Source organism: Paramisgurnus dabryanus, chromosome 12, assembly GCF_030506205.2.
Source record: "Paramisgurnus dabryanus chromosome 12, PD_genome_1.1, whole genome shotgun sequence".
NCBI classification, from domain to species: Eukaryota; Metazoa; Chordata; class Actinopteri; order Cypriniformes; family Cobitidae; genus Paramisgurnus; species Paramisgurnus dabryanus.
In genome coordinates this window covers 13,943,539-13,957,394 of record NC_133348.1, presented here as the reverse complement: position 1 = coordinate 13,957,394, position 13,856 = coordinate 13,943,539, and the positions used below count along the sequence as shown (strand labels likewise).

At 37.1% G+C, this 13,856-nt stretch overlaps 1 protein-coding gene across 6 annotated transcripts in view; it reads right to left on the bottom strand.

The window, feature by feature from the left end:
* Positions 1 to 1,044: 1,044 nt before the first annotated feature.
* rock2b (rho-associated, coiled-coil containing protein kinase 2b) overlaps positions 1,045 to 13,856 on the bottom strand; it is a 47,770-nt gene continuing 34,958 nt past the window's right edge. The window contains exons 21-34 of one of the 6 annotated variants that reach the window (XM_065268211.2): positions 13,362 to 13,465; positions 12,452 to 12,638; positions 12,276 to 12,369; positions 12,101 to 12,195; positions 10,440 to 10,625; positions 10,019 to 10,190; positions 9,433 to 9,645; positions 7,618 to 7,688; positions 7,441 to 7,529; positions 6,994 to 7,072; positions 6,636 to 6,900; positions 6,245 to 6,551; positions 2,646 to 2,728; positions 1,045 to 1,696 (exon numbers count right to left, since the gene is read on the bottom strand). In XM_065268211.2, coding sequence (XP_065124283.1) covers positions 2,695 to 2,728; positions 6,245 to 6,551; positions 6,636 to 6,900; positions 6,994 to 7,072; positions 7,441 to 7,529; positions 7,618 to 7,688; positions 9,433 to 9,645; positions 10,019 to 10,190; positions 10,440 to 10,625; positions 12,101 to 12,195; positions 12,276 to 12,369; positions 12,452 to 12,638; positions 13,362 to 13,465 — 1,896 coding nt within the window. In that variant the 3' untranslated portion in view covers positions 1,045 to 1,696; positions 2,646 to 2,694. Of the gene's footprint in view, positions 1,697 to 2,012; positions 2,109 to 2,645; positions 2,729 to 6,244; positions 6,552 to 6,635; positions 6,901 to 6,993; positions 7,073 to 7,440; positions 7,530 to 7,617; positions 7,689 to 9,432; positions 9,646 to 10,018; positions 10,191 to 10,439; positions 10,626 to 12,100; positions 12,196 to 12,275; positions 12,370 to 12,451; positions 12,639 to 13,361; positions 13,466 to 13,856 lie in introns of all 6 variants that reach the window. The other 5 variants (XM_065268208.2, XM_065268209.2, XM_065268212.2 and 2 more) reach the window with 5 other exon arrangements.

Genomic DNA, 13,856 nt, shown 5'->3' with positions numbered 1-13,856 from the left:
AGATCCAGAAGCTTCTTTAATGTTAGTTGTTGTACACCTTTCTTCCTAAATTCTTCTATTAGTTTAGTCCTTTCCTCTATGTATCTATTGCAATTAATAAGCACATGCTCCACTGTTTCAATGTTACATTCGAAAGTACGTTACCTTCTTAACATCTGCTTGGCGCGGGTTACATGATGTCATCATCACTGTGACCGTTGTAGGGCTTAAAGTGCATCAGACATTCAAATAAATCATTAAAAACGAATTACAATTATTGTTTTAAAAAAAAAATGTATGACACTAGAGTCACACTAGTTTTTCATCATTTGGAAATAACCTGTTTTAGCGTCTATTACCATTGTTAGTAATGTATGATTTGAACTGATTTCAGATTAAGTTTTTTGTACTTTCATTTTAAGTGCATTCAAACCAAAACATTTTTTTGCTGGATAAAAACAAATATGTTTGATAAAACACTTACCACATAATTATAAGATAGGAGAGTAAAAACCTTCTGTTAAAGGAATAGTTTACCCTTTTGCCATATTAAACTATGTTATTACCTCAACCTAGACGAATTAATGGATAACTATCTTTTTTCAATGCGTGCACTGTACAGCGCATTGTGAATGTGTTAGCATTTAGCCTAGCCCCATTCATTCCTATGGTACCAAAAAAAAGTTTTATTTTGTGGCATCATACTTACTGGTATAACTCCTCATGTAACAGTCTTTAAATAGGGAAAACACGGAAGTGTTTGGTGGCTTCCCTGTTTGGTAGGAATGAATGGGTCTAGGCTAAATGCTAACACATTCACGACAGGCTGTACAGTGCACGCATTGAAAAGAGATAGATATGTATTAATTCGTCTAAGTTGAGGTAATAACATAGTTTAATATGGCAAAAGGGTAGACTATTCCTTTAAGTGACATTAACTAATTAAGCAAAACTGACAACGTTTTTACCAGAAATATTTTTCATCATGATGCTTACGATTTATTGCGATTTATTGTGCAGCCCTAATATATAACATTAAAAAGAAACTACAAAGAACACAAACGATGTGGTTTTCACCAAATTCATTTTTTTATTTACATTTTCACAATGCTGCAAAAGTTTATCAATGGCAATCTGTACATTGTATTACTTGAATAAAATACAGAAAATGGTTGCTATGCAAACAGATCAAAAACTTATTTTGGTGACAGCATAAAACATATAATGGTAAAATGTGTTCACACCAGTTAGTAATCCAGTGAGCAGATTGTTTTGGTAAAAAAAACGAATGCTTTCTAAAGGCTCTTGAGTTAAGCATTTGCATAAAAGTATTCTTTTATATAAATAAATTTTTTGCCACTTAAATTGTCAGTTTTCTAAAAATATATATTTGATTATATAAATTTAGATTACCATAAAATTGCAGTGCAACTACTGTATATAGTCTATTTCAAACTCACACACAGGCACACATTTGCCAACAACCTTTTAAAGTGACAAAATTTACTTCTAAACTTCAAAATAAAACACTTTCATGACTTTTCAAAACTATACCCTTACGGTGATTTATGGCTTTTGCAGTGCTAAATATTACGCTCATCAGTCATTTATACTTGGCACTTGCAAATCCTGCCATTTGCCAGTTTATCATTCTCTTCTGTGATGATGTCACTGTTCCCAGATGGATTATCACCTATCCGAACTTCACCAAGGTTAACTGAAATTAAAGTAAAACACAGACTTAGGAAATGAGTGTCAAGGTCATTGTGTAATAAGCAGGTGCTGAAAAAATTTACATTCTCTATTTAACCACAAACAACTGCAGGCATCAATACAAACCCTTTTTAGTATCACACTACTGGTTTAATCGGTTCCATTCAATCCAACAAAGCCAAATTAGCCAAACATGCACATATATATACAAACTCACCACAAAAATTGATCCAAAACGCAAGCATACTAATAATAATAAGAAACTACTTTTAAGGCTAAACCTACACACAAAACACATGCGATGGCAACACTGTGGTTACCCCTTTCAGTGCTTCAGAAAGTCTAATATATCGTCATCATCATCCATTTCAACATCAAGAGACCAACCCCAGTCCTTCAGACCCAACTCAAGCAATCTGAAACAAGAGAGGACTCAAGGGCTCATGTAATGAAGCATTAAATTACTCCGCATCACCATGTGGAAGTCAATGTAAACAACTATGACTTATGAGCTCTAAAACATTTACTGATAAATGAAATATCAAATGAGATTCTTCAGGGCCGTGTTTGGCAGATATTTGCCATTATTTACAACCAAAAGTCTTTAAGTTTTAAGAATTCAACACTCCTATCAAAACCGATGGATTTAAGGAAATCATCATGACTGGTGATTATGAATTAAGGCCTGTAAAGTTGTATTCATCCTTAATGAAATAGCAAGTTAGTTTAGTTAGCGTTAGATGGCAGTGCTTATTTCAGATGTTATGAAATTAGAGGTTAAAAATGCATTGCATTGCAGTGCATTGACACGCATGTAAATGGGATTTTTAGTTATGTTATTACTTTAACCGAGGACAAAATGAACAGTCAATCATCCGAAGGGGATGTTTCAGGGCTGCGCAGGCAGGCAGGCAGGCAGGTAATCTGGTCAGTGAGCAATGATGTGTACTTACTGTCACACAAATGCACAAGGCGGGAGATGAAAGGTCAGAGGTGAACAGGTCAATGAAGAATGATACGGAGCATTGGGCCAGGGCTATAAAATGTTAGCAGCATAAAGAAAGCAATGAGGACCTGCACAACTCTACAGCCAAGTACATAAAACTTATTAAAACTGAAAATGTTGTCATTATTTACTATTTGTAGAACATAAAAGGAGATTCGAGCATATCTGTGACCGTTCACTGTGATCACATCATTCATGAATAACGTTTTTGTCTTTTTGAGAGCTCAATATAGATCACTATCATCTGTCATCATTACTCTCGAAATTAGCTGGGTTATTTTTAACCCAATGCTGGGTAAATATTGAACAGAACACATAAACCTGTCCTGCGTTGTATCAGCTCATGGTTTGGTTAACAACAACCCAGTATAGGTTTATTTATAATCCGACATGTTTTCTGTCCAATATTTACCCAGCATTAGGTTTAAAATAACCAAGCAGGATTTAGAGAGTATTTTAGAAAAAACACTTTGAGTAATCTTGTTCTTGTTTTTGTCCTTCTGTGTTTCAATAGCATACAGAATAACACAAGGGTAAGTAAATAATAATGACAGAACATCTATTTTTAAATAAACTAATCCAAATACAAAGGGAGAGTATAAAGTTATTATTCATATTAAGTATTTTATTCATATGAAGTATTTATATAAGTTATTATTCATATGAAGTAGATTAATATGAAGCATCATTAGGAGCAACACAAAATTTCTAAAGTGTGACCAGAATAGTATAAGCAAAAGGTGTAAGCGTGAAACTATCAAGAAAGAAAATATTTGAATGATGAAAAATGCCTTTGTCTACAATGTTATAAATAATACATTCAGACAGTCATGGAAAGCAGAAAAAAACAAGAATGTAGTGTCAGTGCCGTATTTCTTTTCATGTCCAGAAGCTTGTAAAAGAGGAAGCTTGTAATCTTTTTAAATGTTAAAACTAACTATAGAGACAATTATAGCTCTTGTTACGGAGACTTGCCAAATACACAGTGGCAAGAGGACTATCTGTTTATCTGAACAAATCAATTTGTCATTGTTTTGACAATCCCCGTGCTGCCCTTCCATTGGAAGCCATTCTCATTTACATTTCATTTATGCATTTGGCAAACGCTTTAATTAAGGCCAAGCAACTGGCATTGCATTCAAGATACGTTATCACAAAGTGTGTTCCCTGGGAATCAAACCCATCATCTTAGCACTGCCAATTCAATGCTCCTCCTATCTTAAGGTGTCCGAATCCACTTTTGCTAGTTTAATGATGAGGAAAATGGTCTATGCGCCTGGCACACAGTCTAAAAGGGTTGTTCCTATTCTCGTAGTGAGTAATGGGTGTGTTTTGGGCGCAATGTGCAATAAATCAATGAGTCTCATCTCTCATCTACTTTAAAAGCCAGTTGCACTCGCGCCAACATTTACATGCCACAGTTTGTAAGCGGAAAACTGTAAGCAGAGGGAGAAGACCACCAGTTTATTTATTAATGGTTATTTGTGTAATTAAAGGGATAGTTCACACAAAAATGAAAATAATGTCATTAATGACTCACCCTAATGTCGTTCCAAACTCATAAGATGAAAGAATTTTGGTCCAAAAATAACAAAAATTATGACTTTATTCAGCATTGTCCTCTTCCTGTTCTATTGTAAACTGCGTGCACGAGACTAAAGTCACAGGACTGCAGTGACGCAGAAGACGTGTTTTCCTCAGACATGTTTGCAAAGTTTTTTTTTCAAACTTACAGCGTATGTCTCCCTCAGACTGTAAACGAAGCCCAGGCGCGCAAAAAAAAACAGCTGGGGCGCACCAGATAACACGTCAGCCGTGTCATACGTCACCCGCGTCACTGCAGTCACGTGACTTTAGTCTCGCGCATGCGCTTCACAACAGACGCGGAAGAGAAGACAATGCTGAATAAAGTCGTAATTTTTGGACCAAATGTATTTTCGATGCTTCAACACATTCTAACTGACCCACTGATGTCACATGGACTACTTTGATGATGTTTTTATTACCTTTCTGGACATGGACAGTATACGGTACGTAGATTTTCAATGAAGGGTCAACAAGCTCTTGGACTAAATATAAAACATCTTAAACTGTGTTCAGAAGATGAACGGAGGTCTTACGGGTTTGGAACGACATGAGGGTCATTAATGACATTATTTTCATTTTTGGATTAACTATCCCTTTAAGGCTTTGGTTCTCTTCAAAAGTCGTAATATCAGTCATGAAGTATTAAGTAAAATAAGCTGGTAAAGTATGACACATGATCACTGCAATCTCAAAAAGGTTTTTATAATAATATGCTAAAAAAAAGAATTTACAAGCGCATCTATAGTGTTTTATAAGCAAAAGCGCTGTGTTGTCGTCCCGTTTATAGACGGTTTCATCGGACGCACGTGCGCTGACACGATACACGTCTGGGTCTGAACTTCACTTCAGGTTTCGTTTATTTTTTATGGTCTGACTAGTTGCTAAACTGATCTCTTAAACAAATGCCTCGTCAAAAATAACAAATCTTTTGGTTTCCTAGGTAATCTATGTGTTGTTTTTGCTTAAAACTATGTTTAAAGAACTTTGTTGTTATTTATTCTTAGCAGAGTATACCGGAAGTTACGTGTGGACCACGACAGCCGCTTGTTTATGTTGTTACTGATAAAACCGTCTATAGACGCTTTTTTTCTAACGCGCTCTTTTAAAAAACAATATTGCTCCTTGATTTTAGACCAGACTTTTAGTTTGGTCAATGGCGTAGTCTATTTTAGTTGCCTTAAAATAGCAAAGCGCCAACAATGCACCTGAACACACCTCGTTTTCAAGCCAGCACACCCATGGGGCCACAAATGAATTTTTTTTATTTAAACAATCATGCTGGGCGTGAAATGATAACTGTGGCGTGCTAAAACTAGCAAAAAACACTGGCGTCGCGGATTGCGCCGGGTGTATGATAGGGCCCATAACATTTCAGTTTCTATGATGGCACAACAATTATTTGCTTTTTCATTTAAAACGTAACAAAATTACACGCAAACACATTAATAACTTACATAAACATTAACTAATAAGCAGTTTATGTCATATATATTCTGTACTGTAAGCCCATTTTTTGAATAATATATAGCAGAATAAATAAACCTGCTAAATCAGCATATTTTTATCAGCATTAATTGTTTTTGAAATTTTTTTGTACGTTTGCAGTTTTTATAAAAGGTGTTACTGGATGGATATTTGGATACAGATCATGACACGTGCACTACATCCATATTTAGCTCTGAGGCGTGGATTATGGTCAAAACAAATGTTTTGTAGAGATTTATTGCATTTGTACCAGCTATAATGGCAACCCCCTAACTGCCCAAATTATGCCGGTCTTTCCGGATTTCATAATAAACATCCCCTAGCCAGCCAAAACGGCGCATACGACTACCTTTAGTTTTAGTGGCTCACCAGAATCGTACACAAAAGAGCTCAAATATGTCAGCGCCCACATTTACATCAAAAATAAGGTGGATAGCTTCTGTGAACCATGTTGATTTGTCAAGCGGTTCTCACCTGGGCTTTGGCGGTGGCTGTTGTCGGGTGGAATGGGAGGCTCCTTTGATGGCTGCTCTGTGGGAAATCCTGGGAGAGCCCTGTGGCGACAGGTGAGGAGAGGGTCGGGGTGACATGCCAGGAGAAAGTTGGGGGGACATCCTGGGTGTAGATCCCCCTGATGGAGTAGAGGGTATAGCTAAGCTCGCGCTGTGGGCTATGGGTTTACGTGGGACCCTCTTGAGCAAGCGGCTGACCCATTTCTGCTGTTCCTCTGTCGAGTTGGCCAGCAGCAGAAGCTCCTTTGCTGTGGACATGTCATAGTTCACTAAAAAAGAAAACATGATATGGGTTAGTTTCTGCCCAGAGGTAACATTCCTCATGTATGTACAACTAGCAATAAACATCTCACCTCTACAGGGCGCAAGCACCTCCTCCTTATGGTCTATGTGGTCTTTGTGGCACTTGACCCGGCAGCGTCTGCACTCCAAAGCAGGCGGGGGCTTTAACATGCTCCACAGAGATCTCGGACATACTTCACAACTGGAGGGGAAGTGATAAAGTGTGGGCACAAACTCGTGGCCTTTGTGTGGGATGAACGATGACCTATCGACTGCTGATAAGGTTTCCATAGCAACCTCCTCTTTTTTGCTCTCGCCTTCATTTGCATATAGTATCTGTAGAGGAAGATGTAGTGTTATTGTGCAACATGTTTCATTTTTTAATTATATAGCAAATGCATTTCGGCAGAGACAAATTAGGCACGCTACCTGGAAAATTCTTGGGATTTCTCTGGGATCTGCGCGATAGACATCCGTCTGGGTGACGGGTCTCACATGGAACAGTTTTCTAATATGGAAAAAAGGAGAGGCATAAAATTAAATGGACCGTTTAATGGTTTGTAAGTGCAATGATTCATCGACAGTTCATTAAGTTGTCTGATGTTCAATGTGACTTATAACCTAAAGTGCTTTACAGAGAACAGACTGTACTGTAAACCTAGACCAAGCACTTACACATCCAGCTGATGACAGTGACCATTTGCCAACATTTTACAAAACACATCATTAATATTTCTTAATTGAATTGGATGCTGCTCTTCCTGAACCCCTGGTAAACCACTTTAACCACAATATCATTCTTACAATCCACCCTTACCATTCCAGCATACTGCTTAAACCTGGTCTTTCAGAGAGCCATAAATGTCATAAACTTACTCTATGTCCAGAATCATGAAAGGGCTGGATTGCTCTCTGTCCTGCTCCGAATCGTAAAACAGGATCTTCTTGCTGCTTACAACTACATACTGCAATACACACAAGAGATACATGCACAGATTAAGAGAGAGTCTTTACTGATGTGACATTGGAATATGTGTATGTTTAACCCTTTACCTTCTTTTCCCATCCAAATCTTTTAGTGTTCTTGGTGGGCAAAGAGAGCCATCCCTCGAGACTGACATCTGCTGTACACATAAAAAAAGGTTGATAAACAACACAGGTTGATTGAAAATGAACAAGCAGGCTAGCACATCTTCAAGCTTTTTTGGCATTCAAAAATGGCTTTTATAGATTCATAATGCAAATCTTTATTAGACAGCTTTTAAAATCAAGAAGTTTCTCTCTGCCAGTAGTGTTAATGGAGTTTCATAAAACACACGGTTAGCAAAAAGATGTCAAATCCAGTGAGCATCACGCACGCCATATTTGATTGCCTGTGCCCGTGTAGCTCAAATCGGATCATATATCGGATCATACGGATCACGACCCATGGTTCGGCTTGCATGTGATTCGCGGATTAATACGCAAATTTAAAAAGGGAAAGTTTGTCATTTGCACGTGTTTCGAAGGTTTGCAAATGATAACATTCAAGTGATTTTAAACAATTTAACTCGCAAAAAGGCGCTTAAGTAAGCAGATTACTTTACGCACAGACGCACGTGCGGTCAGATATGATCATTCTTTAAAGATCAGCAGAATCAGAACTCTTGATGTGTAAACTCAGATAGTTGCGTCACTGTGTCTCATACTGTAGTCGATTAAAATACATTTCGCGAATAGAGCACTGAAAAACAACGTAACGTTTTTATGTGGAGCGACTGTTTGCCGTTTGGAATTCGCCCTCCGTCTGTGTGTGCGTGTGGGTTTAAGTGCACTCAAAAATGAACACACGGAGAGACGCGTTTCAAAAAGCAAGCAAACATAACATTTTTCTGTTCTTGACAGGGCACATACAAACAAAATTATTTCCACAGTATTCTTTTTCTAATAAAAACATTTGTTTATGTCTAAAGTGTGTGTATAGATTAAAAGCAGAAACCAGTCTGTGCTTATTTGGTCTTAAAGAGACAGTAACCTCAAATAACCTACTTAAGTCTGTGTCATTAATATCAATCAAACAACCCAAGACAAACAGAAAATCACTTCACATCAAGCTCTATAAAAATAATAATTACATTTAATTAATAATTTAATTTTAGACCTTACTTAATGTGCAACTTTGTTATTTTTTATAAATGTTTGTCATTTCTTGATTTGTTATAAGATTTCCCATCCTTTTTTTGCTGATCCCAAAAATTAGATAATGATTGTAACCAAATACTCTTGACATGTACTATATATACTTTTTGATCAAATTCGCTTAATCCCACTCTTAGGTCATTCAGAAATATTGGTTTTTAGGCATTATCCATAAAAACATCATGCAATAAATCATGCCAGATGCACTACGCAGGTTTGTCATGAGCTCTTTAAATGTAAAAATCTAAATCTTTCTAAAATTACTGAAAAGCATATCTGGCCATCATAGACCGACAAAAACATTCACTCATCGAAGTAGGCACCTCACAAGGTTTTGAAACACATCCATGCAACTCCCCAGCAAGCAATTTTGGCTAAAACAAGGCAAAATTTGGTCAGTGAAATTCTAATAGACATCTAATTATATCCCAAGAATAGACAATGCGTATACGCTTACAAAATGTGCGTATAAAATGAAATAAAAAGCAAACACCTTGACTTGTCTCTTTGCTTACATGACGAAATATCTCGCAAGTTATTTAGGCAAAAACAGCATGTAACCAAATTCAAGGTATTTAAAAGAAGTAGGTTAGTCAAAGCTAGACTATATCGTGTCTATAGTTAGCTGTCATTTCACTGTCTCGGTTATTGCTTGCTGGGTCCACACTGAACGAGACTGTGCAGGGTCACCTGCAGGATTTTGGTCAGCTGGTGTATCGTATGTAAGAGCGGGCCTTGAATCCCACCCACCCTCCTCATCCTCCTCATAATCCTCCTCTTCCTCGGAGTCAGAGGGGTTCAGAGGGTTAATCCGGCATGGCCGGGTATCAATACACACTGACTTGGAGCTTCGCTGGTATGTGAAGGACATTGACTCCGAGGTTTGTGAGTGTGTGATGCGAACTAGAGGGTCACGGTGATGGGAGAGGAAGAAAGTGGGGAAAATAATTACGAGAAGAGGAAAAAAATTAGCTTTTGTGAGCAAAAGAAGAAAATAACAGTAGATAGCAATAAGAAAGACAAAAATGAAAGAGTGAAAGGAAATACATTTAAGGTTGAAGTGAAGAACAGAGTATGAGTTGTGTGTACATGGTTTTTTATGGTACACTGGCCGTTTTTTTGTGACTTTAAACCTTGCCAGCTTACATTCTTCATTATCATTCATATTTATGACAGATAGTTCTTTTCATTTTTGGGTGCACTCTTTCTTTAAATCTCTATTTATTATCACCATAAGTGGCTCTGTGTCTGCCAGTTCCTAACAATATAAATCTACCTGGATAACTGTCATCGCCATCCAGGTCATTGCCGGTGCTGCTGATGCTGGTGGTGTCCAGTGAGTGGATGCTGAGAGACGTCAGCTGACAGCGCAGACGCTCGATATCGCTGTCTTTACTGTCCAGAGCCATCTGGAGCTCTAGTCGCACCTGAGACTCCTCTGCTATCACCTACAAACAAAAATAAACACTTCTAGTTAAAGAGGATTAGTGTATAAGACTTGCTGCTGTATATCTTATGAAGATGGATCGTCAGTGCATTTAATTTTTTTGAGGCAAGCAAAGTAGCAGATTTCACACACAATTAAATTTATGAATATGATGATGCGACAAGCAATTAAATTTTATAGTCTTAATAAAAAATTGTGAGTGATTATATTTTTGGCTGGTTGTACTGTATGTCTGTTGTGTGTCACTTACAGCCTGCATGTCATTGAGTTCTTTCTGATATTTGATGAGAGTATTGTTGAGTTTATCTTTCTCCATACGCAGCTGTGACTGCAGCTGTCTGTTTTCTTTTTCCTTCCTGCGGATATCGGTGTCGTGATTTTGCCCTTGCCTGGTGCCCGTTGTCTTTTTCATCACCTCTGCCAGCTTGTTTATAGCCTAACATGCAGATAGATACAATTACATTTTACCAGACAACAATAGATATTACAGGGACACTCTACTTTTTTTTGAAAATATGCTCATTTTCCAGCTCCCCTGGAGTTACACATTTGATTTTTACCATTTTGGAATCCATTTAGCTGATCTCCGGGTCTGGCGGTACCATTTTTGGCATTGCTTAGCATAATATATTGAATCTGATTAGACCATTAGCATCGCGCTTATAATCACCAAAGAGTTTTGATATTTTTCCTATTTAAAACTTGACTCTTCTTTAGTTACATCGTGTATTAAGACCGACAGAAAATTAAAAGTTGCAATTTTCTAGGCCGATATGGCTAGGAACTATACTCTCATTCTGGCGTAATAATGAAGGACAACATGGCTGCAGGAGGTGCAATGATATTATGAGCAGCCGAAAATAGTCCCCTGCAATTAAAAGCAACCAAGGGGACTGTTCTGCAGCCATGTTACAGCAGCAAAATCCTGATTATTACGCCAGAATGAGAGTATAGTTCCTAGCCATATCGGCCTAAAAAATCGCAACTTTTAATTTTCCGTCGGTCTTAGTACACGATGTAACTACAGAAGAGTCAAGTTTTAAATAGGAAAAATATCAAAACTCTTTAGTTATTTTTTAGCGTGATCCTAATGGTCTAATCAGATTCAATGGATTATGCTAAGCTATGCTAAAAGTGGTACCGCCAGACCCGGAGATCGGCTGAATGGATTCCAAAATGGTAAAATAGCAAGTGTTTAACTCTAGGGGAGCTGAAAAATTAGCATATTTTCAAAAAAGTGGTGTGTCTCTTTAACATTCTCAAAAAGTGAAATGTTAAATGTGTCACTAGATGAAGTTACAAATATTATTATTGCTTCGGAACAACGCTTTCCCAAACAAACCCCCAAAATGCTTATGTGGCGTACACACCAGAAGCGAATTGAACTATTTGCATAAGTAGATTACACACAAGTCAATGCAAAAACTCTAATTGACACGAATAGACGCAAACTCGCGCAGAGCGATGTGAATGACTTGAATTGGGCATTGCGATTGCGTAAACATGCGCTATTCGCTTCAAACTCATCTCTCACGCAAGTTAATATTCAACTTAAGCTGAAAATTCGCAAGACACAAAGTTAAATTCTACAAGTAATCTAGAGCAAGGAACGCGATGCTTCGCGTTTGGTGTGTACGCAGCATTAGAACCTTAACCAAGATTTTCTTTAAGCAATAATAATGTACAGTATAGTTTGTATGTGCTTTCTGGAGCTTCGCCATTTTGACCACCATACTGTAAGAGGATAACATGATAGATAAGAAGATAATATGTCATATACAGTACATCTGGGATGGCGTGAGGGTGAACAAATTATGATAATTTTCATATTTGAATGTGAACTGTTCCTTTTAGCTATGATAGGAAAATGTTTTTCACAAAACCCAACCCCACCCCGCCTTTTAAACACACCTGAATCTTGAGCGTTTTCTCAGACTGTATCTGCTTCTCAAGATACATCTTAACAGATTTCAGCTCTTTCGAATCTTCTTTGGCATTCTCCAGCTCTGCATAAACATTTATAACATGACTCTTTTCATGTAACCATAACATTCATTGCAATTTGTTGCTCCAGCCGTCTACTCACTTTGCTGTAAATGTTTGACGTGATTGTTGAGCTCCTCTTTTTCATTGGCCAGGGTCTCAACATCCATGGTCAGCATGCGGTTCGACTCCTCCAGCTTAGTTTACAAAGAAGAGAAGCATGTTAACACAAATTCATTCTTGTAGGCTATCTCTCTCTCCCTCTCTTTCTCCTCTCACCGAGTTGATGGTATTATCCCTCTCGCTGAGTTCCTGTCGATGTTTGGCAATCATATCTTTGATCTTCAGCTCCTTCATGATCTTCTCCTTCTCCAGGTTTGAGTATTGCTGCTCAATGATGGTTAGTGCTAGCTGCTCAGAGTCTGCTTTCTCCAGACTTTCCTCCAGCTTAATTGCCAATGAATTCCTATATAAATCCACAAGCAAATCAGTTACGCACACATAAACAGCAGTGCAACATACTGTACACATCAATGTATAAAAATTGGTATAGGTTATTTCATTTTTTATTAAATCATGCTGCTGAGGTGGCTGTATCTATGTTGTAATTTATATAAAACCATATTAATTAATTTTTTAATAATTTATATAGTTTCATTTGCATGCTGTCCTGATGTGCCTACATCCATCAACTTTGTGTTTTTCAGTGTCAAAACCACTAGGGAGCACCCTCTGCCCAAATGAGCTTTATTGTCCCAATGAAATTCAAGCTTAAAGGGATAGTTCACCATTTACTCACCCTCATGTTATTACAAATCTGTATACTTTTTATTTGATGACCATGAAGATATTTTGAGAAATGTTTGTAACCAAACAAATCAGAAGACCCGCTTGACATTCATAGTAGGAAAAATAATAATATGGAAGTCAATGGGGCTTCTGATTGATTTACAAACATTCCTCAAAATATTTTCTTGTGTTCATCAGAAGAAAGAAATTTATACAGATTTGTAACAACATGGGATTGAATAAATGATGATAGAATAAAAAAATTTGGGTGAACTATCCCTTTAAAATGTTGATATCTTCCCCACTATCTTCCTGTTATAATATGAAAACTGCTTGTCGTATGATTTTATACTATCATTACAGTCAGGATTAGCCTGTTCTTACTCGCTTTCATACACACCTCTCTTCCTGCAGTTCCTCTATTCTCTGCTGAGCATCTTGGTAGAGTTTAGTCCTTTCGTCTTTTTCCTCTTTCATCTCTCGTATTTGAGTCTTATACAATTTCTATAATCAGGAATATAAAGCATTTAATAACAAACACAAACAAATAAAACACATCCTTCCACACACAATGTAGTAAATGAATTTTTACTTACATTTTTAAGTTTATGGCTGGCTAGTAATTTCAATTTACTATTTATAATTTTGTCTTGAGTTGTTATAACTTATAAAAACCAAGTTGAAATAAAATAACTTAAAGGTGCAGTGTGTAATTTTTTAGAAGGATCTTTTGACAGAAATGCTAAATAATTTACAAAACTATATTATCAGGGGTGTATAAAGACCTTTCATAATGAACCCTTATGCTTTTATTACCTTAGAATGAGATGTTTTTATCTACATACCGAGGGTCCCCTTACATGGAAGTCGCCATTTTGTGCCGCCATGTTTCTAC